This window comes from Chrysemys picta, chromosome 2, assembly GCF_011386835.1.
Source record: "Chrysemys picta bellii isolate R12L10 chromosome 2, ASM1138683v2, whole genome shotgun sequence".
NCBI lineage: Eukaryota > Metazoa > Chordata > Testudines > Emydidae > Chrysemys > Chrysemys picta.
This window is the reverse complement of record NC_088792.1, coordinates 176283489-176311326: the sequence shown is the minus strand read 5'-3', so window position 1 is coordinate 176311326 and position 27838 is coordinate 176283489. Positions and strand designations below refer to the sequence as shown.

At 41.1% G+C, this 27838-nt stretch overlaps 2 protein-coding genes across 9 annotated transcripts in view; one reads left to right on the top strand and one right to left on the bottom strand.

Annotated features, from left to right (window-relative positions):
* SLC35B3 (solute carrier family 35 member B3) overlaps nt 1-23865 on the top strand; it is a 40351-nt gene extending 16486 nt beyond the window's left edge. For 4 of the 8 annotated variants that reach the window (XM_065584939.1, XM_065584940.1, XM_065584941.1 and 1 more), the window contains exons 6-10: nt 5869-5966; nt 16189-16281; nt 16689-16800; nt 21688-21757; nt 23207-23865. In XM_065584939.1, coding sequence (XP_065441011.1) covers nt 5869-5966; nt 16189-16281; nt 16689-16800; nt 21688-21757; nt 23207-23357 — 524 coding nt within the window. In that variant the 3' untranslated portion in view covers nt 23358-23865. Of the gene's footprint in view, nt 1-5868; nt 5967-16188; nt 16282-16668; nt 16801-16956; nt 17113-21687; nt 21758-23206 lie in introns of all 8 variants that reach the window. The other 4 variants (XR_010598740.1, XR_010598742.1, XR_010598741.1 and 1 more) reach the window with 4 other exon arrangements.
* LOC135981625 (uncharacterized) lies at nt 10746-12897 on the bottom strand. Its single transcript, XM_065584943.1, has 2 exons — nt 11966-12897; nt 10746-11370 (listed from the first exon to the last, which is right to left on the bottom strand). The coding sequence occupies exons 1-2, from the start codon at nt 12507-12509 to the stop codon at nt 10868-10870; spliced, it is 1047 nt and encodes a 348-aa protein (XP_065441015.1). The 5' UTR covers nt 12510-12897; the 3' UTR covers nt 10746-10867.
* Nucleotides 23866-27838: the final 3973 nt, after the last annotated feature.

The following is a 27838-nucleotide window of genomic DNA, read 5'->3' as shown; positions in this document are numbered from 1 at the left end:
TTAAAACTTCCCCAGATATTACCCTTGGATCTGAAATATCTCTGGTGGATCTCAGTACAGAAGTAAATATATCTTGAGAAGTTTGATAAAATTCCATTTGACCAGTTTTGAAATATTTTAAATAGAATAAAAAGTGGGTTTTGTTAACTTTCAGACTTATTTCTTGCAGCTGGTAACTGAAACTTTTTTCTTTACCTCATCTTTGCTATAGATTTAATCCTCAGTGAGAACTAGTGTTCTTGACATAATTTCTTCATGTAAGTTAGAAATAGTAGAAGATATTTTAACTGATGTGATACTTCATAAATTCCTATCTAAAATTAAAAGGAAAAAAAACACTTATGCATTCATTTTTGTATAAATTAGCGAGATCAAAAGGAACTTTCGCTGGACCACCAAAAAGCACAGCAGGTCTAACCTTGGGATTAATTTCAAGTTTCTGCCTCTTTCCCCTGAGGTACTAGAACTGTCCAAAAAATTCAGTTTTTTAAAATAAAGACAAATTGCTTATTTTCATTAAGTTCTTACTCAAAAAGGGCTTAACCATTTTTGCACTGACACTCAAACTGGAAAATTTCACCCTGAAAGTTGAAAGTTTGACCAAGTTATAAGTGACTGAAAAAAGCTCTTTAAATGGAAACAGTCAACTTTAATTCAGTGCTTCATCTACAATATCTCAAATATATGTATTTGAATAAGCAATCATTTCAGTTTGCACCTGGTGTATTACAGGGCTTCAAACTTTGAAATCAGCATTACCAATCTCCAACAGAAAGGTAGGGCCTCTTCAGATTCCATCTTAAAGCGGATGGGACTATAGACTTTGATATCCATCACCATTAAAATCCCTTGAGTCCAGCAAGTCTGTCAGCCTTTCTGTTACGCTCCATGCTGCTACCTTAGAACTGCACATGCTTTCTAGAGAGTACAGCTCTGAAAAGCATACCTCACAGTGGAACTGCACATATGTTCTCAGGATTATGTAAACACAGTGCTTCATATTTTACTAATTTAACAATTACATTAAAACAATTCTAGTGCAAGATTGTTTGGTGTTACACATACTTAATGCCCACATCATGAAATTTCAAGTTGTTTCATGCAGTAACCATGAGTTATGTGCTATATAATAAGGCATTGGAGTTAATGTAAGAGTAACATGTATGTACAATGTAGAAATTTAGGGCTGTCCATTTTGAAGCTGTTTTTCTTTCAGGAGATTCAGATGAGACATAGTATAATTGTTTGACAATTCATTGTGGAACCTTCATTCATACCAGCATTGGTTAATCCTAAAACAAAATGATCCCTTTTTTAGGGAAGAAACCTTACCTTTTCAGAAAGGTTATCCATCTAGTGTTGAGCGGTGCTCAAAAAGTAATGATTTATGATGATGTCTGAACTCAGATGGTTATTTAGTCTTGTCCTAGTTTTGCTATGTTGGCTTTATAATGTGTGTCACTTTAGTGGTATTACAACTGGAAAAAATGCTACCTATCGAAATTATAGGCTCTACCTGTATACATCTACATAGTGGAACAAGAGACAAGATGTGTAGTTGAACAGAGAGACATGTATTTTGGGTACAACATGTGGGTATGTTCTTTTTTGCACCCACCAAATAAGTATATCCCAGGAAAAACACATGTAGGCACATGTTCTTACTGAGGTTTTAATAGTTAAAAGCTATTTTTAAGTGGCATTCTTTAAAATCAGATTTTAAAATGTCAGATTTTTATTTCTGAATTTGTGTGAAAATATCTCTCTACAAACTGAAGGACTGAAGACCATGTTGGTCCTAACACCTTCAGTAATTTGATGTAAATATGTCTTCCGTATGTAGTCTTTGAGTATTGTCAATATAAGACAACAAACAGCACTACTTTTTTCCTTTTTAAGGCATTTAGGACCCATTTCAACCAAAGATCTATCTTGACACACAATACAAAAGGATAAAGAAAGACAGAGTTGAAGGGCTAGGGCACAGGACTGGAGCTCAAAAGAGAGTCTTCTTTCAGAAGACTGGGTCTGAGTTTTTTCCTGCTTTGCTGTTTACCTGCTGTGTAAGTTGAGCAAGTTACCTCTCTGCACCTTCCTCCCACCCTGTATCTGTCCAGGTCATAAAATCTAGTGTGAACTGGGGTTTCCGTAGTTTAGAAGCTGGATATTTTATTTTATTAGCTGAATGATGGAGGTAGGAGGCAGCTTAGTATAGTTCCTAAAAAGTGGGCTTACTTTTGACATTACATCAGTATAAATCAAGAGTAACTCCACGGAAGCCAGTGGAATTAACCTAAGAATTTTCTCACTGTGTAATTTGATGTACCTTGTCCTTGAATAATTTTTTTTTTTTCCTCTGCAAAGGGACAGCAAACTGAAGAAAAGCACCGTCAAGGTGCCTCTATGAAACAGACTATATATTGACATTTGAAATGTATGTAATCAGAGTAAAAAGAAAAGTGAACTATAGACTTAAGTCTCTTGAGGCTTTCAAAATAATGTTAACTTTTTACTCTGCAGTGTAACTTTAAAATGACAAATTCCTAAGAATTCATTTGTCTTATGACATCACCTAGTTGCTAGTCACTAAATAATAATGTCACATTTCCTCCTGGTGGTTTATAAGAATGCATTTGTTAGAAGCATTTACACACAAACTAGTATGATTCTGGCTGGAGCTTTTTTTTTTTTTTTTTTAACATATTCATGATTTAATCAAAATTCTTTAAACGTGCGCATTGTCAAGGGCAAATCTATTTACATGTCACAGTTTTGCCTAAGGAAGCAAAACTATGCTGAGAGGTTAAATGGAACAAATAATCTTTGCTGTCTGATATGAATGTTACAAACACAAACCTGAGTGGATTTAAAGCATCAGCTGGATGAACAGTTTTGCCCGTATTGTGCCATCAGAATTTTGTAAATCAGATTTAAGGCTCTTTAATAGCAGTGGAGTCCAGGAGAAGCATTGCTGTGCAAAAGCAGCAAATAGACTTAATGAAACATACCCCACTCAGTGTTCCATTTGTGCACTAAAGATGTTAGCAAAGGAAACAGATGTTGACTTTTGCCGATGCAGTCTTGTACCAAGGAAGGAATACATTTTAAAAGTAGAATTGATATTTAGTGCTCAGTAATGGCTCTTGGCATTGTCTGACTGAGTAGCGCTTGGAAGTATAATGCCTTTTAAAGGCCTAATCCAGGGGTCGGCAATGTTCGGCACGCGGCTCGCCAGGGTAAGCACCCTGGCGGGCCGGGCCAGTTTTATTTACCTGCTGACGTGGCAGGTTCGGCCGATTGCGGGCCCCCACTGGCCATGGTTCGCCGTCTCGGGCCAATGGGGGCGGCGAGAAGCCATGGCCAGCACATCACTCGCCCGCGCCGCTTCTCGCTGCCCCCATTGGCCCGGGACGGCGAACCACGGCCAGTGGGGGCCGTGATCGGCCGAACCTGCCACGTCAACAGGTAAATAAAACTGGCCCAGCCCGCCAAGGTGCTTACCCTGGCGAGCCGTATGCCGAACGTTGCCGACCCCTGACCTAATCTCTAGAGTGACTGGCTGGGAGGATGCATGGAAGAGGCACATCATGATACATCTATGCAACAGAAACTCTTCCTCCTCTGGCCACTCTACTGGCAGTACTATCTATCCACTCTCCAGTGATGGGAACCTTATCATGGTTGGTCCATGCATGGAAGGAATATAGGATAAAAATTTCCTACACGCACATCCCCTCAAGCCTACATCTGCAGCGGGAGACACAGTTTAGCCCATAGCTTAATTAATGTTACAGTAATTGTGTTTGGCTGAGTAACTTTAGTGTGTTCTGCTAATCACCTGCAGTGTGGACTTTTAAAATACATTATAAAGCATTTGAATTGGGAGATAATTTTGTTATTCAAAAACTTTAAATAATCTATTTTGGAAGAGAGTGTTTTTTCTTAAATGCAAGGTGTGTGGTTTAGAAACTTTGTATGGACTGAAACTTTGCATGGACTAAAACTTTCCATTATCTTAACATAGCAAAGAAATGTTTATTTGTGTGTGTGCACAAAATTTTCCCTCCCCCAAAAAACCTGTGAGGTACAAAGAAAGTGGTCCATTTGATTCAAATTGTGTGTGCCCTGCTGTGTCTTAAATTTTTGGACCAGGTTCAGATCTTACTGTTTACCATCATTGATTTCCGTTACTGCTGATTTATATTGATGTAAAGTGAGATCAAAATCAGGCCCTTTGTGGTGTTCTGGGTTTTTTTAAGAAAACTTTTTTCAGATTCTGCCAGTAGTATGGATTGGACTTTTGTGCCTTTAAATAAAACTCTTGAATTATGAGATTAAACTGGCTAATGTGCACTATCATCTTATTTTATAGTGGTACACCCATATTGCATTGTAATGGATTCAAGCTACAGACTGATACAGTATGTGAATAAGTATAGTTTAAAAGTCTCATAATGGATAGTGATGTAAAAATGTAGGAAATATGACTGACTCAAAACTTCCTTGACCAGATACTATGTGCTCCTCTCGCTAAGGGAGAAAGAAGTGGTTTTTATTAAAAAAAAAAAAAAAAAAAAAAAAAAAAACACACACCATAAGTTATAAACACACTAATGAAGTCCCATAGGGCCTGTTTTTCCATCAATGCATTTCACTCAGGCATCAGATGTTTCTTCAGGCTTATTACTCCTGTTCTGGCTTCTGCTGCTAATTATAAAGAAGTTTTTTGGCATATACAATGCCATTGTTGTAATAGTGCCCCTAGATACCTGATTGAATAGATTATAGATTCATCTCCCTCTGCTTGCTTCCTGGTGGTTAGAAAATGGCAAAGGCCCAAAATGGTAGCATGGAGGCAACTTTATAACGAAATTTTTCAGGAAATTAGTAACTTAAAGTTTTCCAATTCAAACAGTCCCAAGGATCAATAATTTTTCTGATAGGAAAAGTTTATTCCTTCCTTAAAGTATTTGTACTGGTCCTACAAAATATCTACCAGTGAAATATGAAATCTTAAGTAATGTCATGCTGATTAACCTACTTGTTTCCTGTTTTTGCCCTCACCATTTAATTATGATGGTCATGGTATAAGAAACAATACAAAATAGACATTACTAACTGTTGACATCTTGTGTGCTGCTAGTTAATTTAATGTTATATTTTTATGAAAGCTGGGATTCCAACATGTTTTCATACAATATCCAGCATTAATCCTAACTCTTGAAATGTCAGAGATATTGGTTGGTTGGTAAAATAGTGAAAGAATCAAAGTTTGGAAATTAGTTGACTTGTGATGGATAAAGAATCACTAATTTTTGTTATTGTTAAGCTGATAACATTACCTGCCATGCAGTGAGTTTGTTGTGGCCAAGTAGTGCAGCATATACATAAACGCACACATTCATCTTGCACCTGAACAGCACGTAGGCAAATAAAGTACCGTAAGTTCAGAAAACTGAAAACCTTTCACTGTGAATCCTCTTGCTTTTGTTGTTTGGTCAGTATTTCCATGTTTTTCCTTTTTTGTGTGTTTGTTAAATATACTGGAATTGCTTTTTCTTTTCTTTCCAACAGGACATACTATATTTTATATGAATAATATTCAGAATTAATTTGATCTGAAAGCTTAATCATTATTACTTATTTGTAATGCATGAGAGCCCAGATGCCTATATCAGGGTTTGGTGCCCCATGGTGCTGGTCTGTGTAAAATAAGACCATTCCTGCCTTCCAAAACTTATGGTCTAAACCAGTATAAGCAAAGTGAAAATTGTTTGAATTAGCATCTTGCAGTACACGGTGAGTATAGAATGGCATTTGTCTTATTAATTAATACTGTTTGTTCTTCCCGTTTTCTTTTCTTTGAAGGTGTGGTCCTTATATCCCTTGCTCTCTGTGCAGATGCAGTTATAGGAAATGTGCAGGAAAAAGCTATGAAGTTACACAATGGTTCCAATTCAGAAATGGTAAATACCTGACTCTTTAATCTAGTGTTCTGTCACGCAGACCAGTGGCTCTCAACTTTCCCAGACTACTGTACTCCTTTCAGGAGTCTGATTTGTCTTGCTTATCTCCCAAGTTTCACCTCACTTAAAAACTACTTGCTTACAAAATGTGAGATAAAAATACAAAGGTTTCTCAGCACACTATTACTGAAAAATTGTGTACTTTCCCATTTTTACCATATAATTATAATATATATCAATTGGAATATAAATATTGCATTTATACACTGAAATGTATTATATAGATCAGTATAAACAAGTTGTATGAAATTTTAGTTTGTACTGACTTCGCTAGTGCTTTTTATGTAACCTGTTGTAAAACTAGGCAGCTATCTAGATGAGTTGATGTACCCTCTGGAAGACCTCTGCATACCCCCAGGAGTACACTTACCCCTGGTTGAGAGCCACTGACATAGACTATACCAATACATATGGAGTTGGAATTTTCTCCTATTTTTAAGAGATATTCTACATAAGTCAAGATATACTGATCATGTAATGGCAAACCAAAACTTAATCTGTTTATCATGCATATAAAAAGAAAGTGCTTGTGCTGCTGTACTCACTTTTTACCTTCAAAGGTACACATTTGTGTACATTATTAAATGAAACAAAGTTTTGAAGTTACAATAATTCCATCCTATTTTTGTCTAATAGTTGTATAGACAGGAAGTATATCCTTTGTTTATGCATCCTTCCTGTATAACTGAAATCAATGGAGGGTTTTCCATATAATTAATGTACTCCAGGTTTAATAAAAATATAATATGTTCCCTTAGTTTGAATTATTTTGTATTTTGTCTATTGATTTAAATGTTTTTAAAAATCCCATTCAGCACCTAAGTACCTTTAAAAATCTGGCCATCCATATTATAGTGCTGTAGATATAACTAAGAAAAACACAACTGTGGGACTAGTAGCATAACAGTGAAATCTGAAGTTGTATTGGCAAATTACATTTATAGGGGAGAGCAAGTAGACAGGGGAGATCAAACCCAAAAAAACAGTAGGCAGTGAGTTGACACTACCGCATAATTGCCCCAGATAATATGGGAAAGTAATCCAACAATTGATGTTTGTATCGCATATATACACATGCAGTTTCTAACACCTGTTGTAGTCAATTTGGTCCAGAGCTGCTGAAAAAACTGACAGAATTTTAATGGACTTATCATTGTAATTGATTTAAAAAAAAAATCCAGAACTTTGAGTTAAACTACCTTTTCCATAAGCAGTGTAAAAAACCAGACTAAACATCAAAAGTGACTGATTGCTGTTAAAGTGAAACCACAAAGGTACTGCAAAAAGAACAGGAGTACTTGTGGCACCTTAGGGTACGTCTACACTACGAAATTAGTTCGAATTTATAGAAGCCGGTTTTATTGAAATCGGTTGTATACAGCCGATTGTGTGTGTCCACACAATAAAATGCTCTAGGTGCTCTAGTCGGCGGACCGCGTCCACAGTACAAGGCTAGCGTCGACTTCCAGAGCATTGCACTATGGGTAGCTATCCCACAGCTATCCCACAGTTCCCGCAGTCTCCGCCGCCCCTTTGAATTCTGGGTTGAGATCCCAATGCCCGGATGATGCAAAACAGTGTCGCGGGCGGTTCTGGGTACATGTCGTCAGGCCCCTCCCTCCCCCGTCACAGCAACGGCAGACAATAGATTCGCGCCTCTTTACCTGGGTTACCTGAGTTACCTGTGCAGACAACATGGAGCCCGCTCAGCTGAGCTCACCGTCACCATATGTCCTCTGGGTGTCGGCAGACGTGGGACTGCATTGCTGCACAGCAGCAGCTGCTAACTGCCTTTTGGCGGTAGACGGTGCAGTAGACTGGTAGCCTTCATCGGCGATCTGGGTGCTGGCAGCCGTGGGGCTTGCCTTTTGGCAGTAAATGGTGTATTACGACTATTAGCCGTCCTATTACAAGTCGGGTCATCGCACATTAGCAGAGTCTTCCCCGAGCAGCCGATTGTGCAATAGGCCTGAAGACCATCGTCATACGCCGCCCCGTATTTGCTGCCAAGCACCCAGAAAGATGCCGAGGGCTATCAGTCACGCTGCACCGTCGTCTTAAGATGTAAAAAATAGATTTGCTCTGTATTCATTTGCTTCCCCCTCCCTCCGTCAAATCAACGGCCTGCTAAGCCCAGGGTTTTCAGTTTAATCTTTGGGGGGGAACATTCTGTGTGACAGTTGTTTGTGTTTCTCCCTGATGCACAGCCACCGTTCTTGATTTTAATTCCCTGTGCCTGTACGCCATGTCGTCACTCGGCCCCCCTCCCTCCTTCCCCTAGTCCGTCAGATACTACGTTTGCGCCACAGCTCAGAGAGCCGAGAAGCGGTTCGCGCCTTTTCTTTGAATTCTGGGTTGAGATCCCAATGCCCGGATGATGCAAAACAGTGTCGCGGGCGGTTCTGGGTACATGTCGTCAGGCCCCTCCCCCCTCGTCACAGCAACGCAGACAATAGATTCGCGCCTTTTTACCTGGGTTACCTGTGCAGACAACATATCACGGCAAGCATGGAGCCCGCTCAGCTCAGCTGAGCTCACCGTCACCATATGTCCTCTGGGTGCTGGCAGACGTGGGACTGCATTGCTACACAGCAGCAGCTGCTAACTGCCTTTTGGCGGTAGACGGTGTAGCATGAGTGATAGCCATGGGGCTGGCAGCCGTAGGGCTGCATTGCACCAGCCCCTTGCCAGGCGATGGTATATTATGACTGGTATCCGTCGTCATCGTATTGGTGTGGCTGTCAATCATGGCCACCTGGGCAGACATGCTACTGTTTCGATGATGATGGCTACCAGTCGTAATATACTATTTTCTGCCAATTGCCCAGTATTGTCTGCTAAGCACCCAGAAGAGGCCGAGGGCGATGCTGGGTGCTGGCGGACGTGGGGCTGGCAGACGTGGGGCTGCATTGCTACACAGCAGCAGCCCCTTGCCTTTTGGCAGATGATGGTATTTTATGATTGGTATCCGTCATCGTCGTACTGGTATGGCTGTCACTCATGCTGCACCGTCGGCTGCCACCTTAAGATGTAAAAAATAGATTTGTTCTGTATTCATATGCTTCCCCTTCCTCCGTGAAATCAATGGCCTGCTAAGCCCAGGGTTTTCATTTTAATCTTTGGGGGGACCATTCTGTGTGACAGTTGTTTGTGTTTCTCCCTGTTCCTGTACCTGTACGCCATGTCGTCACTCGGCCCTCCCTCCCTCCCGCCCTCCCTCCTTCTCCTGGTCCATCAGATACTACTTTCGCGCCTTTTTTCTGACCAGGCGCCATAGCTAGCACTGGGATCATGGAGCCCGCTCAGATCACCGCGGCAATTATGAGCACTATGAACACCACGCGCATTGTCCTGGAGTATATGCAGAGCCAGGACATGCCAAGGCGAAACCCGGACCAGGCGAGGAGGCGATTGCAGCGCGGCGACGAGAGTGATGAGGAAATTGACATGGACATAGACCTCTCACAAGGCACAGGCACCAGCAATGTGGAAATCATGGTGTCACTGGGGCAGGTTGATGCCGTGGAACGCCGATTCTGGGCCCGGGAAACAAGCACAGACTGGTGGGACCGCATCGTGCTGCAGGTATGGGACGATTCCCAGTGGCTGCGAAACTTTCGCATGCGTAAGGGCACTTTCATGGAACTTTGTGACTTGCTTTCCCCTGCCCTGAAACGCCAGGATACCAAGATGAGAGCAGCCCTCACAGTTGAGAAGCGAGTGGCGATAGCCCTGTGGAAGCTTGCAACGCCAGACAGCTACCGGTCAGTCGGGAATCAATTTGGAGTGGGCAAATCTACAGTGGGGGCTGCTGTGATCCAATTTGCCAGGGCAATGAAAGACCTGGTGATAGCAAGGGTAGTGACTCTGGGCAACGTGCAGTCAATAGTGGATGGTTTTGCTGAAATGGGATTCCCAAACTGTGGCGGGGCCATAGACGGAACCCATATCCCTATCTTGTCACCGGAGCACCAAGCCACCGACTACATAAACCGCAAGGGGTACTTTTCAATGCTGCTGCAAGCCCTGGTGGATCACAAGGGACGTTTCACCAACATCAACGTGGGATGGCCGGGAAAGGTACATGATGCTCGCGTCTTCAGGAACTCTGCTCTGTTTCGAAAGCTGGAGGAAGGGACTTTCTTCCCGGACCAGAAAGTGACCATTGGGGATGTTGAAATGCCTATCGTGATCCTTGGGGACCCAGCCTACCCCTTAATGCCATGGCTCATGAAGCCGTACACAGGCAGCCTGGACAGGAGTCAGGACCTGTTCAACTACAGGCTGAGCAAGTGCCGAATGGTGGTGGAATGTGCATTTGGACGTTTAAAAGCGCGCTGGCGCAGCTTACTGACTCGCTCAGACCTCAGCGAAAAGAATATCCCCATTGTTATTGCTACTTGCTGTGCGCTCCACAATATCTGTGAGAGTAAGGGGGAGACCTTTATGGCGGGATGGGAGGTTGAGGCAACTCGCCTGGCCGCTGATTACGCGCAGCCAGACACCAGGGCGGTTAGAGGAGCACAGCAGGGCGCGGTGCGCATCAGAGAAGCTTTGAAAACGAGTTTTGTGACTGGCCAGGCTACTGTGTGAAACTTCTGTTTGTTTCTCCTTGATGAACCCTCCAAACCCCCCCCACCGACCCGGTTCACTCTACTTCCCTGTAAACCAACCACCCCACCCCACCCTCCCCTCCCGCTTGCAGAGGCAATAAAGTCATTTTTTTTTAACATTCATGCATTCTTTATTAGTTCCTTACAGAGGTAGGGGGATAATTGCCAAGGTAGCCTGGGATGGGTGGGGGAGGAGGGATGGAAAAGGACACACTGCATTTTAAAACTTTAACTCTTATTGAAGGCCAGCCTTCTGATGCTTGGGCGATCATCTGGGGTGGAGTGACTGGGTGGACGGAGGCCCCCCCACCGTGTTCTTGGGCGTCTGGGTGAGGAGGCTATGGAACTTGGGGAGGAGGGCTGTTGGTTACACAGGGGCTGTAGCGGCGGTCTCTGCTCCTGCTGCCTTTCCTGCAACTCAACCATACGCTCGAGCATATCAGTTTGATGCTCCAGCAGACGGAGCATTGCCTCTTGCCGTCTGTCTGCAAGCTGACGCCACCTATCGTCTTCAGCCCGCCACTTGCTCTGTTCTTCCCGCGATTCAGCCCGCCACCTCTCCTCTCGTTCATATTGGGCTTTTCTCATCTCCGTCATTGACTGCCTCCACGCATTCTGCTGTGCTCTATCAGCCTGGGCGGACATCTGCAGCTCCGTGAACATCTCGTCCCTCGTCCTACGTTTTCTCTTTCTAATGTTCACGAGCCTCTGCGAAGGAGAAACATTTGCAGCTGGCGGAGGAGAAGGGAGAGGTGGTTAAAAAAGACACATTTTAGAGAACAATGGGTACACTCTTTCATTACAAGGTCGCATATTTCGGCTTGCAGGCAGCCATCGTAGGCCACAGTGTTTTGGCTTTTTTAACCTTCTTAACATGCGGGAAAGGTTGCAAACAGCAGCGCATTTCCCATATCAAGGATGAATTGGGTTGTCCATTTAAAATGGGGTTTCAATGTAAAAGGAGTGGCTGCGGTTTCCCGGTTAACATGCGGCACAAACACAAGTAAACCCCCCCGCCCCACACACACACACGATTCTCTGGGATGATCACTTCACCCCTCCCCCCACCGCGTGGTTAACAGCGGGGAACATTTCTGGTCAGAAGAGCAGGAACGGGCGCCTCTGAATGTCCCCTTAATAAAATCACCCCATTTCAACCAGGAGAGCTTTCTGGAGATGTCCCTGGAGGATTTCCGCTCCATCCCCATACACGTTAACAGACTTTTCCAGTAGATGTACTGGCCGCGATTGCCAGGGCAAAGTAATCATTAAACACGCTTGCTTTTTTTTTGTAATGTTTACAAATAGTTACAAAGTTACACTCACCAGAGGTCTCCTGTGTGCCCTGAGGGTCTTGGGTGAGTTCGGGGGTTACTGGTTCCAGGTCCAGGGTCACAAACATATCCTGGCTGTTGGGGAAACCGGTTTCTCCGCTTCCTTGCTGCTGTGAGCTACCTACAGTACCTCCATCGTCATCATCCTCCTCGTTCCCCGAACCGTCTTCCCTGTGTGTTTCTCCAGTGAGAGAGTCATAGCACACGGTTGGGGTAGTGGTGGCTGCACCCCCTAGGATCGCATGCAGCTCCGCGTAGTAGCGGCAAGTTTGCGGCTCTGCCCCGGACCTTCCGTTTGCTTCTCTGGCTTTGTGGTAAGCTTGCCGTAGCTCCTTAATTTTCACGCGGCACTGCTGTGTGTCCCTGTTATGGCCTCGGTCCTTCATGGCCTTGGAGATCTTTTCTAATACTTTTCCATTTCTTTTACTGCTACGGAGTTCAGCTATCACTGCTTCATCTCCCCATATGGCGAGCAGATCTCGTACCTCCCGTTCGGTCCATGCTGGAGCTCTTTTGCGATCCTGGGAGGACTCCATCACGGTTACCTGTGCTGATGAGCTCTGCGGGGTCACCTGTGCTCTCCACGCTGGGCAAACAGGAAATGAAATTCAAACCTTCGCGGGTCTTTTCCTGTCTACCTGGTCAGTGCATCTGAGTTGAGAGTGCTGTCCAGAGCGGTCACAATGAAGCACTGTGGGATAGCTCCCGGAGGCCAATAACGTCGAATTCCGTCCACACTACCCCAATTCCGACCCGCAAAGACCGGTTTTATCGCTAATCCCCTCGTCAGAGGTGGTGTAAAGAAACCGGTTTAAAGGACCCTTTAAGTCGAAAGAAAGGGCTTCGTTGTGTGGACGTGTCCAGGCTTAATTCGGTTTAACGCCGCTAAAGTCGACCTAAACCCGTAGTGTAGACCAGGCCTTAGAGACTAACAAATTTATTTGAGCATAATCTTTCGTGGGCTATAGCCCACTTCATGCTCAAATAAATTTGTTAGTCTCTAAGGTGCCACAAGTACTCCTGTTCTTTTTTGGATACAGACTAACACGATTGCTACTCTGAAACCTGTCACAAAGGTACTGACACCCTTTTTAGAGTTAATTTTCTAAAGAGCAGTGACAAAATCTTCAGATTGACTTGACAAATGTTATTCAGTCCCAAAAGATACAAAATGTGATGCACAAAGCTTAGAATAAAAGAACCAGCAGATGCGGCTGAAAAGTTTAAAATGATTGGAGAACTCCTCTAAACTTTGGTAAAACTTACATTATATACAGATATCAATAGAAGCACATCCATTAAAACTTTACCTCATCGGAGTTTAGTAGTCTATCCTCAGTACAGAACAGAGGCACTGTGACTAACCCCATTAGAAATTACTTTAGAAAATAATCAGAGCTTGAAAATTAAGTGCCTTTATAATAATGAGCAGTATGGGATTTCGAAATTCATATGAAGCCCAGAAGCTCTTCATCGCTTTTTGAAGCAGTAATCAGCTCTTTTTAAAATCCTTGTCCTCCTAAGTGCCAACATGATTTGAGGAAAGAATGATTCTCAATACAAAACATTGGTAAAGATTAAATAATGTTGGTAATTTTACCATTTTATACACTTAATGTCTTATTGCTAAATAGGAAGACCATAGCAGAAAGGGGGAAATAAAATCACCAGGGATATGGACGAGTCTAGCAAGTGAAAGAATCTGCAGCTAATCAAAACAACAAATGTCTAGTACTAGTAAAGTGAAAGTGTGAAGTGACTTCAATGCCCGTGAGCTCAAAAAAAGAGTTGATGTTCGTTGGCAATAACTACACATTAATAGCCAACCCATTAATCTGTAAATCAAATTGAAAGTGTTAATTAAATATGGTTCTGAGAACTCTTGTAGGCTTTCTTCCCTTAGTGGAATTAATGAAATTTTCATAGTAGACAACAAGGCCAGAGTAAGTGGAAACTTTTTTTGGAGTTAACCTAATAAAAAAAATATTGCTATTGCTGGATTTTATTCAAACTGATAATTAAAATTTTGTGACTTTGGCATTGTAATTAGTATACTTATCGGTTTCCTTCAATAGCATATTGCCGTACATATTTTATAAAGCAAAACCTTTTTTCTTCAATTACATTTGTTTTTTCAAATTGTATTCAGTGAAGGTAATGATGCCTATAATTAAGATTCCCTACTACTTTGTCATAGGAACAGTGGCAGAAAGATCTGATTACTAGAGCACACTCCCCTACAAAGTCTGGACTAGAACCTATTATTCCATAGTCTTCACATTGCTTTGCTGTCTAACAAATAGCTGTGAAACCCACTGGCAAAATATGTCTATAGATGCTTGTAGTGGCAGGTCTACATACAAAATAACAGCCTTCTACTGCCACCAGTTACTCAATTAGCTACAGTGGTAGAGGATTGTGCTGATGTCTTACTGTGGGGAAGGGGTCAATATGGTTGTACATGACGATGAAATTTGTTTTTCTAATGTTTTAAGTTTTTAAAGAATTTAGGAAGAGGCATCCAAAAAAGATGTTAAAAGAACATTAAGGTTGCAAAGTCAAGCACTCAAATATTAGGAAATGCAAGAATTAAGTTTACCTGACCCCTTTGTACATATGCATTATAATAAAATCTTTTTGATTGCATATTGTTTTTTCCACAGGACATCTGCCTTGTTCTATGCACACACTGGACGATGCTTTGGGAATTGTTCGAGATTGTGTAATGTATGAATTTGTTGTCTGTAGGACCTTTGCCTCATTCATTGAGGAAGTTGGAAAGTGTTTAGTGAGTGAAGCTGGGGATTATTGTGGGAAGAGAAAGGATTGTCTCATGGTCAAGACAGATTAATGCTGCCCTGGAGAATTGGATTCTGTCCCTACATCTGTCACCTGGTGGGCGGGGGCGTGGTAGGACAGGGAACGAGCAGGCTCCAGGTTGAGAATATGGATGCTGACAGTTCCTACCTGCTCCTTGGTGCCTATCCTGGGCACCACAGCCCCTCCAGTTTCTGCTGTTGCCTCTGCCCTCCCACACATACATGAGTTTATTGAAATATTTCCATTGTGGAGATGGTAACGCTCCCACTGCCCACCACCAGTTCCACCACATAGTTCCTATATGACGCTGGGCAAGTTGCTTAAACCAAACTATTCACAAGTGGCCACTAATTGTGTGTTACATGTTTTCTCGATGCCCAGCAGGAGACATGTAGGGCCAGATCTGAAGGAGTGTATAAGGGCTCACAACTGTAACAGAAGTAGAAGCTGTGCTATAAATGCATAAAATATTAAGTACTCTGAAAAAATCAGGACCTTGGTGTCTGAAATCCACCTCCCAAAATTAGTGGACACTTCTGATAATTTTGGTCTTTAGACTCAGTCTCTCATTTCCTGATCTGGACAATGAGGGGGGAAAGAGGGGGAAATGCCATCTCACCTCACAGGGTTGTTGTGAAGATAACTCAATGTCAGTAAATAACTGAGATACTATGAGATTATAGTAGAAAAGCCCATGAGGAAATTAATTCTGTATTCAGTGCAGTGTTCGGATGATGTGCAGTGAATACAAAGGGCTACACGCCAAATGATGAAGATAAAAAGAAACGTTAAATAGCTAACCATTTAGTGATCACTGTCTGTCCTTCTCACTGAATGAGGCATGGGTTCTGTGGAAAAAATAATATGTGGTCATGTAAATTAAAGACTGTCATGATGAACATGCTCAAATGGACTGAATTAAGGTTGCACAGGCAACCTTAATTCTGGGATTTCCAAATTTATGAATGCTTGGCTTTGCTAACAATGTAGTTTTGTTTATGTAATTTATAAGTGTATTTACTTGGAGTTTTGTAAATTAAAAATAGTTGAACAACTGCATGTATTTATAATTGTTCAAAGTTTTACTTAAGCAACAAAATCCTGAATTTGAAGTATCCACTTTCTCTTTTAGGTCTGGCCTGAGGATATTAGTAACTGACTTCCTGCATATGAAAGATTTTATTTTGTGTGGGGTAGTGGTAAAATGGAAGATCATGATCCTATTACCCACTCTCACTTTCCATATAGTTACTTAAATACTGATGTTTGAGGATGTTATGTGCTACATTTAAAATTAATTGAGTATATTAACACAGCCACATATTGGAAAGCATTTAATTTCCTACTTTAATTGTTTAGTAGAACTAGCTAATATTTTTATTTTAACTGTTCCAGGTTCTGTATTCCTATTCAATAGGTTTTGTGTACATTTTATTGGGATTAACATGCACTAGCGGATTAAGCCCTGCAGTAACATTTTGTTCAAAGGTAAACACTGATTAATCTCGTTTTAAAATTAAAATGTTTAAATTGTTTTCTGTGTACGGAGGCCTCCTCACTGTAAAGATTTTGTTAATATAGTGTGTCAAGTCTTGCTGTTCTCTTAACATAACTTTCTGATCTGGAGTACAGGTAAACTTGTGCTATTTACAAATTAATCCTTTTTTAGTCCTTGATCAATAAAGTAGCTGAATTTTAAAAAGTGCCATAGCAGAGTTCATAATTTTATTTTTCCATTATTTAATGAAAATTAAATAAGAACCTTTGCATGAATGCATTGTTGAACAGTTTATTATTGCTCACACAGTTGATTAAAGTCTGTAGTTTTATTTCATTTTGCAACACCTCAGGGTTTGTTTTGCATTTTCCTAACAGGTTTTTTGTTGTTGTTGCAGCATCCAGTTCAGACTTATGGTTATGCATTCTTTTTTTCCCTGACTGGATATTTTGGAATATCCTTTGTTCTAGCGTTGATTAAAATCTTCGGTGCCCTTCTAGCTGTAACAGGTATGAACAAATTACATATTTAGTATATTAATATAAAAACAATCTACTCCTATTTTCCCATTTAGGACAAAGCTTGTGAGAATTGTTCTTGCTCTCTCTTGCTTCTACTCTGAGCTGATTTACCTGAGTTCATATAGCATGACTTCTCTGTTGCAGTATATTTGGAAACCAAGGTTCTTTCTAACCCAGTGCCTTCACCTAGAAGGGCTTTGTGCACAAATATATGAATACCAGGAACCCTGCTAGATACATAAACAATACACTTGACAGATCTGTGGAATCAGAAATACACACCAAAATATAAGCAAAAAGGTAAGACTTATTTGGGACAGGGAGGAAAAAGTGTTAAAATAAAATGGGGCATAGATGTGCAAAAGGCAGTATCATGCTTCCCAGACATAAAATCACAGCCTCTGAGAAATTCCAGGAAGCCTTTCTACATTTATTCTCAATAGACTTATGTAGTGCACTCTGTTTAAGGCCTTGAACCTGCAGACATTTATAATTAGATGCTGCTAAGGCAATAGTAAATGTACATTGCAGGTTTGGTGCAAAAAAAAAAAAAATCAAGAAGAGCAAATTGTCTTTTTAACCCCTGAAATCTTGCTTGGTCATCTGACTAGGATAACAAGATATGTTGAATTGTACATGTCAGGACTTAGATCAGAGATACAGGACATCTTATCCTATCTAACTTTTATTATATTAGTTTTGATTTGTAGCTTTTTTTATAAATACAAAATAAGTGCTGGTCCTGTGCTCTAGGCACCCTTGACAGCCATTAAAAATACCATCTATAAATATAATTCCAACAGTCCATCTCCTTCATTCAGAAGTTTAAACAACAAGCAGTCAGGTAGAAGCAAAAGTCAGAACAATACTCTTCCCTCCCCACAACACCAACTCAACTTTCAACCTTCACCAGTTCCATCTTACTACATCCACCACAAAAGCCTGTGTAAACAGATGCGCTTTGTAGCATGCCCTGCTGGTCAACAGATAAAAGCTATTTTAAACCAAGGGAGTGTGTGAATTCCAAAGCTGAATACCCTGCCACCAGTTCACTCTTTTCCAAACTAAGGAAGTTGCTATTTGATTTCTTAATAGCAGATGGAAATCTTACTGTATATTTAGAATGCAACCTGTGTTGGGAGGTATCAGACAACACCTTCTATCAAAGATGCAAATAAACTTTGTCTAATCTTCCAGATGCTTTGCCCAACCTTACAGTGTTACTCCCATCTTGTTCCAGATAGTCCTTATATATGCTCCATTTTCTACCAGATGCTTAGTATGGCACATGACTATACCAGGTACATCAGAAGACATAGTTATACTGTGCTGTGTCATCAATATATTGAAAGTACTTAAGTAATTACTAATGCTTCTAAGAGCAACATATATGCAAAGAACAAGAGAGGTGACAAGATGGAATCCTGTGGGACTCAAGAAGGGAGTATTCTAAGGAAAGAAGATACCCAATACCATTCTCTGAATGCTCCACAAGAAAGGAAAAAAGCCACCCTAAGGCCCCCTTGTCCTGTTGGGGTACAAAGGCACAACATCTTATGATCTGTAGCATCAACAGTATTAATCAGTAGTATTGACAGTATCGTCTATAGATGGCATGGACACTTGACTTCCACTCATTGGCAGGAGAAGATATACTAGCACTACCCATGCAGTCTGTATCCATACACAGGTCAGTACCCAGATTGACAAGTATCAAGGGGATCTGTGGCAATGAGACATCCATGACCTAGATAGAAATTCCAGTCTCCCAACCACTGATTTCATCCCAGTAATATATCAAGAATATGCCCAGCTACATATGCTGAGTAGTCAACCATCTGGGATAGTTGTGTGGTGAGCATGAAAAGCTTGAGCCAGCTCAGAAGATTTGCCATCTACATAAATGTTGAAGTTACTAAGCCCTTAGTGCCACAGCAGCAAGGAACCTTACCTGCTTATGCATGAACTTTGCAGAGGAACAGGGTGATGTGCACACAAAAAACAGTTCAGTCTTAACTCAGTCTTGGAACCGACATATGGAATGTGCTAGCAATGAATTTTTTTCCTCCCCTTGCTCGGAGAAGAGGAACTGCAGTTTAAAGTAACGAAAAATGATCAGTGCTAAACAGATCCTATATGAAATACTGGATCCCAGTACTTTTTCCAACAGGGCAATATTAATTTAGTCCAGTGATTTTCAACCTGTGGTCCACAGAGTATGTTTAAGATTTCCAAAGGGGTCCTCACCTCCATTTGAAATTTTTTTAGGGGTCTGCAAATGAAAAAAAGATTGAAAACCACTGATTTAGTCTATTAATGTTTTGTCTGTCTAACATACTTAATGGAGGATGATTCCACTGTCAGGAGTAGTATATTTACTTATCAATAATTTGTTTAAGCTTTAAATTGTTTCTAAAATCAAATGTATTACCAGAATGGCAAGTATGACAAACCATGATTTAGGGATTATCTGTACTAATTTACTGTGGTTTACATCTGTATTCACTCAGCCATCATCATGGAGCTGGTCATAATATTTTAGCACATAGTGTTACTTTAATGTAGTAAAACTAGCTACAGCAAAATTACATCGCTAAGTGAACATTATTAATCTGTATGATCGTGACCTTGCAAGTCAGCAATCATAGAAGCTGCTTGCATATCAAGGTTATCTCTGGTTTTGAATGGGAAGGGTGTCTCGAAATGACTTTATCAAGTTGTCTCCAACACAAACAAGAAGTCAGGAAAGATTCAGGGTTTTTTCTTTCTATATCCCTATTTCCAAAATCCTTTTTAAATTAATGCTCCGTGTCATAGTCAACTATGACACAGTCACACCCAGAGCTGTTTAAAACAAGGGAATTGTTAGACTTCGAGAGGGTAAAATTTCATTTGGATATATTTCACAAGACTAAATTGTGTCCCTGATCCTCCTCCATTTTATATAGATGTAATAGCTGTGTGTCGAAAACGGTTACGTCAGGCTCATTTCTTCCTTAGGTTACCCCTTTTGATAAATACAAACATCAGTCACAGGGATTGGGGGTTAGGGTGGGGGGAAGCAGGAAGATGCCAGGGAACTTCTTACTTCCCTTCCCTCTGCCCCAAAAGCTGGTTTCTGTAAGGTAATGTTCTTCTTCATTTACCATAGTGGAAGGGAGAATATGGACAGTTTTGACCCAAAATATTAATGGTCTAATTTATTATAAAGCATTTTAATCAAGTTTGCCACTGTCATAGTTTGAGTTTTGCTTTTTTAACCAAGTTCACTATATGCATTGATTTCAAATGAGCACAGATGAGAAGAGTTGTTTCATGCCTTAAAACAGTTTTTAAAAAGTGTATTTTACTGTGTTAAAGAATGCTGTGGAATAGTAAAACCTTCCCAGGAATTCTGTGCCTTGACCTTGACAGTCTTAGCACTCTAGCCCTTTCTACTTTGCCTGTAGCAATGGGGAAATGTTTACCATGCCTTGGAAGAGCATCACATTCATTACTGCCCCCCGACTACCCCCATATTGAGCAAGAGGGGGAAGAGAATTTAATGAAAATTGTATTTCTATTAGCAGAATGAGAAATTATCAGACTTAATTGGAAAAAAGGGAAAGCACTTAATTTAGAAGGAAATGGTTACATAAATATTTTAATTAATAACTAATTTGGTGAAAGAACAGAAATAATAGTACTTAGAAAAACTCATGTAATTTAACCATTTTTAAATTATTCATCTAAACTCTTTTCTAATTAAAACTCAATTTTCTTTTTTATTCCCTTCATTTTTCATTAATTGAAAATGATTTTATTTGATATGCATAAACTTCTTAAAATGTAAAGATAATTACTAAAAAAGTTGAGATCAGGTGAAGATAAAGCAAAGGTACAAGAGAATACTTCTGCCCATGTTAATCCTAGTTTTAAGAGAACACTTGTGGAAAAATGTAAGATTCACCTGACCATCTATGAGTGTTATTGTTGAGTAGTTTCCTATTTGACTACTATATAAACAGTTATGCAGTCAGAACATGACCATGTAGACTAGATAATTCATATGATATTTCAATGCAATTTATGGAAGTTGTGGTTAATTTTGGCATAATCCAGCAGGTTATAGCTTTACCTAAATCTGTCCTCATAAACAACAATTCAGATTTTCTTTAGTGACAAGATCGCAGGTAGGCAGAGATTAGTGAAATAGTACATGTGGCCTTCTGAAATCCATTGTCCCGTTCAGTGTCCTGACCAGAGTTATTTCTCTGTACTGAGGCCTGCTGTTATGTAAATAAAACTTTAAATACCTTCAAAAAAGTTAAGATGCAAATACCTATCCCCTTCAAAATAAAACCAAAAGCAAGGATCTATGCCGGTAGATTCTGACCAAAATAAAGTAAGATTGTAATAGTAAGTATTACAGTATATCTAAATTTTATTAACATTTTTAAACTCTTCATTTTGTTTTTAAAATGTACATAATCTAGTTCACAATTTCTACCGGCAACGGTTTCAAAGATGGTTTATCACATTCCGATGATACCTGTGATCTGGTGAGAGTAAAGTGAGCATTGGGATAACTGAATCTGGTTACTTTGAGAGTGTCTGTACTAGGATTATCTTTACTGGTTTTGCTACATCGATGCAAACCTCACTGTGGATGTGGTGCACCAGTTTCAAACCAGGAGAAGCCACACCCCCAGTGCAAACCTTATTTGACACTGGTCGAGTCATCTACCAGTTTGCACTGGTGAAGCTCACCAATACAAATATCCCTGCTATAGATAGGCCCTTAATTACCTAGTTTATTAATATCTCCTAATAACCGCTTTCGTTGGATTATAACGAGATCTAAATTATAGTTAACCATTGTTTTTCCTTCTGCAGTAACAACAGGAAGAAAAGCAATGACCATTGTGCTTTCTTTTTTGTTCTTTGCAAAGCCATTCACATTCCAGTAAGTATCTACTTGTCCTTTTATGGCTTGTGTATTTCATAAAATCAGGTTCTTGATTACTGAAATTAAATAATATTACCAGTTAACCATCAAAATGTTTGAGTAAGATTTTCTTCTCATTTCTACTACAAATGTTTGAAAGTTGTTGTAAATATTGACTGGTTTGTTGATTGTTATGCCAGAGAGAATAATTTCATTTTTTCCCAAAAACATTAGAAGACAAATCCATTGTACATATTGGGAGTGGGCGGAAGGTGATGGTTTTTTGTTGTTGTTTTTGGGCGGGGGGGGGGGGGGGAATTTGGTAGTCTAAGAAAATCTTATGTAACATCTAGCATTTACTTGTTAATTAGCTGCTTGGGGGCTTACTCTGTAGAGAAAACTTTGGCTAAAGAACTGTACTCTTTCCAATAAAATGATGTAGTTTTCTCCTGGTATAGGGCTCAACTTTGAAATCTTACTCAATATACTTTTTTATAACTAACCTTCTATTATCTTGACCATTAACTTGTAAGTTTGTTGGCAGTATTGACATAGCTTTTATTAAGGGTTTTAGAACACTTTCCAAAGGGTTTACATTGATAAATAAGGCTAAATGATTTACATCAAGTCTAATTATTTCTGGATTGAAACAAAATAGCATTTAACTTTATTGCCATTGTACTTTGTAACAAGTTGTATTGGAGGAATGTAAGCAAAGAATGCCCAAAATACTTACATGTAATTTAGTCCTTCTGAAAAAGGTGAAGTCTTTTTTTTATATACACACCTCTACCCCTATATAACGCTGTCCTCGGGAGCCAAAAAATCTTACCGCATTATAGGTGAAACCGCATTATATCGAACTTGCTTTGATCCGCCGGAGTGTGCAGCCCCACCCCCCCGGAGCGCTGCTTTACCGCGTTATATCCGAATTCGTGTTATCTCGGGTCACGTTATATTGGGGTAGAGGTGTGTATAAACATATAAACACAAAGCCTAATGGTAAACAAACAATTTTGATGAGTGCAACAACAACAAAAAAGGTGCTGAAATTAGGCAATCCAAAGTAATGATGGAGAAAAGAGCCCTATGTAGGAGCAGTAGTCATAAAATATAGCTCCTATAAACATAGGAACGTACTGCAGATTGAGGGTATTTTATTCATACAGCTAAGAACCATTACACTTAATTATAGCTTAGTATATGTGGACAGGCTATGTCAAATCAATTTCCTTCTCCAGGCTACTTACCTAAGAGGAAGGAGAGAGGATAATAAAAATTAAAGATCTAAGCTAATACCTTGGCTGGGTCCTACCACTTGCTTCTCTCTCACTGGAGACCATCTTTTAGATTGTCAACTTCTTGAGGCAGAGACTTTATTTTTGTCTTGTAGAATATGAGGCACATCATTGGCACATTACAAAAACTGTTAATACTATGATTATTTTCCTCTTTTTCCCCCTTCAGGTACGTGTGGTCAGGTTTATTAGTTGTCCTGGGTATATTTCTGAATGTTTACAGTAAGAATATGGATAAAATCAAGCTGCCTTCGCTACGAGGTCTTTGGAACAAAACTGCGGAAGAAAGAAAGACACGGACGTTGTCACAAACTGTGTAGACAATGGTTTTATGCCATGTCTTGAATCTGACTTATTTTATTGGAACAGTCTTCAACTGGTTCACTTTCCACAGGGAACATTATTAAAACCAAAGGAGCTGAAGGCATATTGTCTGCTTGCAGATGATTTGACATGAACAGTTTTATGTGAGCCTTCTCTTCAGAGCACTTGAATTCGTCATAGGTGTTATATACCATTGTCAGAAGGCATTATCAAGCCAATGAAGGAAAGCAACTCCTGGCAGACTGCTGAAAAACTGTGCTCCAAATGGGGGACAGTAAAATATTAATTTGAGCGTTTTTATCATATCAGATGTGGCTGATTTGAGATGAGTGGTTGTTTGTTTTTATTGTTGGGTTGGGATTATTTAAAAGTAATATTGTATTAACACTTAATGGAAGCTAATCAGCTACTGATTGACCAAATTGAAATTTTAAAGTTGGAAGAGGTAGAATACGGTATGTCATGATTTTTCATTTTAAATAAAAATTCAGTTTAAGTTCTTGATGAGCTTCTCAACATTGTACATTTGTTAATATAATTGGCATTTCTGTTGAAATCAGAATCTGATTGATGTAAATTTGAGATTGAAAGAATCATGATTTTTTTTTCCATTCCCCCCCCCCCATCCAGCTTTTAAAAATTATTAAAAAGTGCACATAGACATTGCTGTTAAACCTAATGTGGGGGGAAAAAGTACCAAGATCTGTATCTGCTTGCAATACTATCTCACCATCAGAGGAGTTGTCTGCTGCTTACTGTACTGGTGTAAAACAGTGAAAGTTCTCAGCACACAGGTTAATATATTAAACATTATTTCTCTTCACTGTCCTCAAATTAAAGCTTTAACTCCAAACATGAGTGGATGACAGAGAGATTTTTCTTCCAGTGGATAGAGTGCACACACAGGATCTTACTGATCAGGAGGTGTGGGTAAATGAGAGACACAGGGATGGATTCCAGGGCTGCCCAGAGGATTCAGGGGGCCCGGGGCAAAGCAATTTCAGGGGCCCCTTCCATTAAAAAAAAGTTGCAATACTATAGAATACTATATTCTCATGGGGGCCCCTGTGGGGCCCGGGGCAAATTGCCCCACTTGTTCCCCCCCCCCCCCCCCCCCCGTGGGCAGCCCTGATGGATTCAAGGGGCAAGCTACAAACTTAACTAACACCACCCCTCCCCGTTGCTATCTGCCCATCCTCTCTCTCATAGCAGGTATTTAATTGGGTCCAGTGTGGAGTTAAAAGGATCCCACCATAAAACCAATAATTCAGCTCACTTCTGAATCCTCTCACCTCTCTTCCTCCCTCCAACACCCCCCCTCCCCCAGTAAAGACTTCAAGTCTCTCTTTCTCCTTACAGCAAAAGGTTCTTACCAGTCATATGTTGCAATAAGTTAAAAATTCCTATTCTTATTCCTTTATGCTGCACTGCGCCTCCACAAAGCTATGAGTGGCAAAAAAAAAAAAAAAAACCCTTTGTACCCCTCCAGTTCGGCCCAATAGGAAAAATTCCTTCCTGATCTCCAAAATAGGTGATGTGTTAGACCAGGGGTCTCAAACACATGGCCCGGAGTTATTTCCTGCGGCCTGCCATAGGCACCAACTCCACCTGCAGCCAAACTCCTCTTCCTCCCCCCCTCCCCACCCAAGCACGCCACGTCCCCGCTCCTCCGCCTACCTCCCAGCGCTTCCCGCCATCGCTCTTTAGTGGCACTTAGGACTTTCCAGGAGGGAGTGGGGAGGAACGGGGAGGTGGCGCACTCAGGGGAGGAGGCGGAGAAGAGGCAGGGGTGGGGATTTGGGGAAGGAGTTGGAATAGGGGTGGGAAGAGGCAGGGCCTCATGGACAAGCAGTCTGAGGTGTGAAGGTATGAAGGTCAGCATGTATGATTCTTTGCAGTGAGTAGTTGGGAAGCATGTTTGTTAAAAGTGGCAACATATTTTGTATGAATAGTTAAAAAGTTCCTGCCATTACAGCTATGTTGATAGACTGTTAGTGTAGATCATCATCAGTGTTATTGACCACATAAGGAATAGTTACAGGTGTTTATATTTTATTAAAACCCCTCTTCGCATTACAGTTTTTAAAAAGTTAATACATTGACTTTTAAAGCATACTATTACTCTTAATTTTTTTTCATTTTTGACTATACTTTTATATGGTTATATGAAAAGGTTTCAGTTATGTGGCCCTCGGGCCAATGTACTAGTCCTCATGTGGCCCTTGTGGTGATTTGAGTTTGAGATCCCTGTGTTAAACCCACAGCATCTTGGAAACACATCTCAGTATATACCTCAAGTAGAGGGAAGAAATATGGGGCAGCATTCACAGCAAGATGGCCCCTGGATGTCTGGAGAGGCTTTAAATTAATGTCTAATGTCCCATCAACTCCCCTGTCTTCCCCAAATGGCCAATGCATGGCAGAGAAGTCCCTTTCCTGAGGCACTCCCCCACATGCACTTGAAGGCACAAGGCAGGGCTAAGCTCCAGCATTTGAGGGCATCAGCTGTCCCCTCCCTCTCCCAGGAGCTGGCCATCCCCTTGCTATGGTCCTATCATTTCCTTCTGCTCCCTGCCCCCCCGACTCTGAGACAGGGAGGGGCATTTTCAAGCTATGTCTCCATTTTTTGCATGCACATTCACTTGCAAACTTGCACACACAAAAATTGAATGCAGTCATGTAAAAATCACACCCTCAAATTTTGCTGTCTGGAAAGTCTTTTCAGCAGTTAAGCATGCCCTTGCTCTGCACTGGCTACTCTCATAATTTGTGATGGAAAAATATATTGGATGGAAAAAAAAATTTGGGCAGAGATTGAACTATTCCAAAATCTTTTGGGTTTGTGATGTAAACATTAGTACATCGTGAAATAGCAATCATTGCTGTACATTAGTTCTCACCATGGAACTACTATCATGATTTGCTGCAACTCTGCTAATCGGACTATACTGAGATATAAACATTTTATTAAAGTTAATGTTAAAATTATATAATACTGTTTTCTTAACCTGTGTCTCTGTACATCTGGGTATAGTGCTTAGATTATCCATAATGCAACGTTTGTTTTAAGAGTCATAAGATACATATAGTACATAATCAGCAATAACCCAAATTTAGGTGAATAAATTTAACACTAGTTTAGATATTAGCCTCCAGTTACTAATGAAAAGTTAAACAGAGTTGGTTGTGGAAAGCAAATATATCAATGAGTAAAGATTGTCCCTCAGTAATTGAGAATTTAGGGTAGATTGTCCGTTAGAAAATACAATCCATCAGGGAAGTATTTGAGTTACTTTCCCGATTGCGCTTCTCATCAGCACTCCAGCTCATCTCTCCTGGTATTGCCTACGTCCAGTGATACGTTCTAGGTAGATGTCCCTCGACCACCTGATGGCGTCCGACATCATGGGTTGCCCCATCAGCTGAGCGTAGCGTTAACCAATTCCACAGTCTCTCAACACTGACTCCTTACTGGGGTCCAATGCGCCCAGAGCTCCAATGATCAGCACATGAGTTTGAACCTCAAAGCCCCAGCTCTCAAGGTCTCATCCAGAGGAGCCTATATTTCCAGATTTCGAGATTAGGTGTCACAGAAGGCAGTGGTCCTGTTTTCAAAGGGAACTGTGACATCCACCATGATCTTCCAGTCCTTGTTGGTGATGATGATATCCTGTCGCAGTTGGCTGTCCGTTCCGGGGATGGCGGAGTTCACAGTGACTTCCCCTAAAGGTGGCAGGATGGCTCTGACCAGGCAATCTTGGATGGTGTTGTGGCACAGCTGCCAGGCTCTGGAATCGGGCTTGCAGCTACACAGGACATGGGGTAGTGTCTTGTTGACATAGCCACACTTCCTGCATCATTTGTCCCGATTCCTTTGGCGGACAGGTCCACTCAGCGGAATGCAATTGAGCTGGACCCTGTGGATGAACCTCCAGTCAGCAAATCGGGTGAAGCTGCCCCCGGGGAGGAAGTGGTTGCTGGCATCCCACTTGCATGTCACCTCAAAGGCCTTCCCATGATCTGGCTTCTGTTTCAGATTTTCTATGTCCTGACAGTGGATGGAATCTTTCACGGTCCTCCACAGCATGGATTCTAGCTCTTGGAGTGATCATTGTGTGCTCCGTGTTCTTCACCTGTGCCAGTGGCAGCAGGACTTTCAGCTCCTAGCATTCCTCACACTACATCCAGTGGCAGCCGATACGCTTCTCCAGTCGTTGCATAGCATTGCGGGCACGAGTCCCGAGCGAAGCAAAGTTCCCCATCCCCCCTTCCAAATTTGCCTTCCAGGGAGCCGCTTAGGTAGGAGGCGACATCTTGCTTGGAGGGGGTCCTTGCAATTCGCTTCTTGATGGCATCCTGCATAGCACTTTCCGCGGCATTCCTAACCGTTGGTGTCTGGGCACATCAGAAGGCGTGAGTGATCACTGCAGCGTCACACAGATCACCCATATGAGGGACGTTGGTGCCACCCTGCCTG

Excerpts from the sequence above, each read along its gene's own strand:
- LOC135981625 (XM_065584943.1), bottom strand. The coding sequence starts at position 12,509 with ATGGAGTCCTCCCAGGATCGCAAAAGAGCTCCAGCATGGACCGAACGG. Across the intron at positions 11,371-11,965 it reads GGGCACACAGGAGACCTCTG|CTGCAAATGTTTCTCCTTCG; the intron begins GTGAGTGTAACT and ends CTCCTCCGCCAG.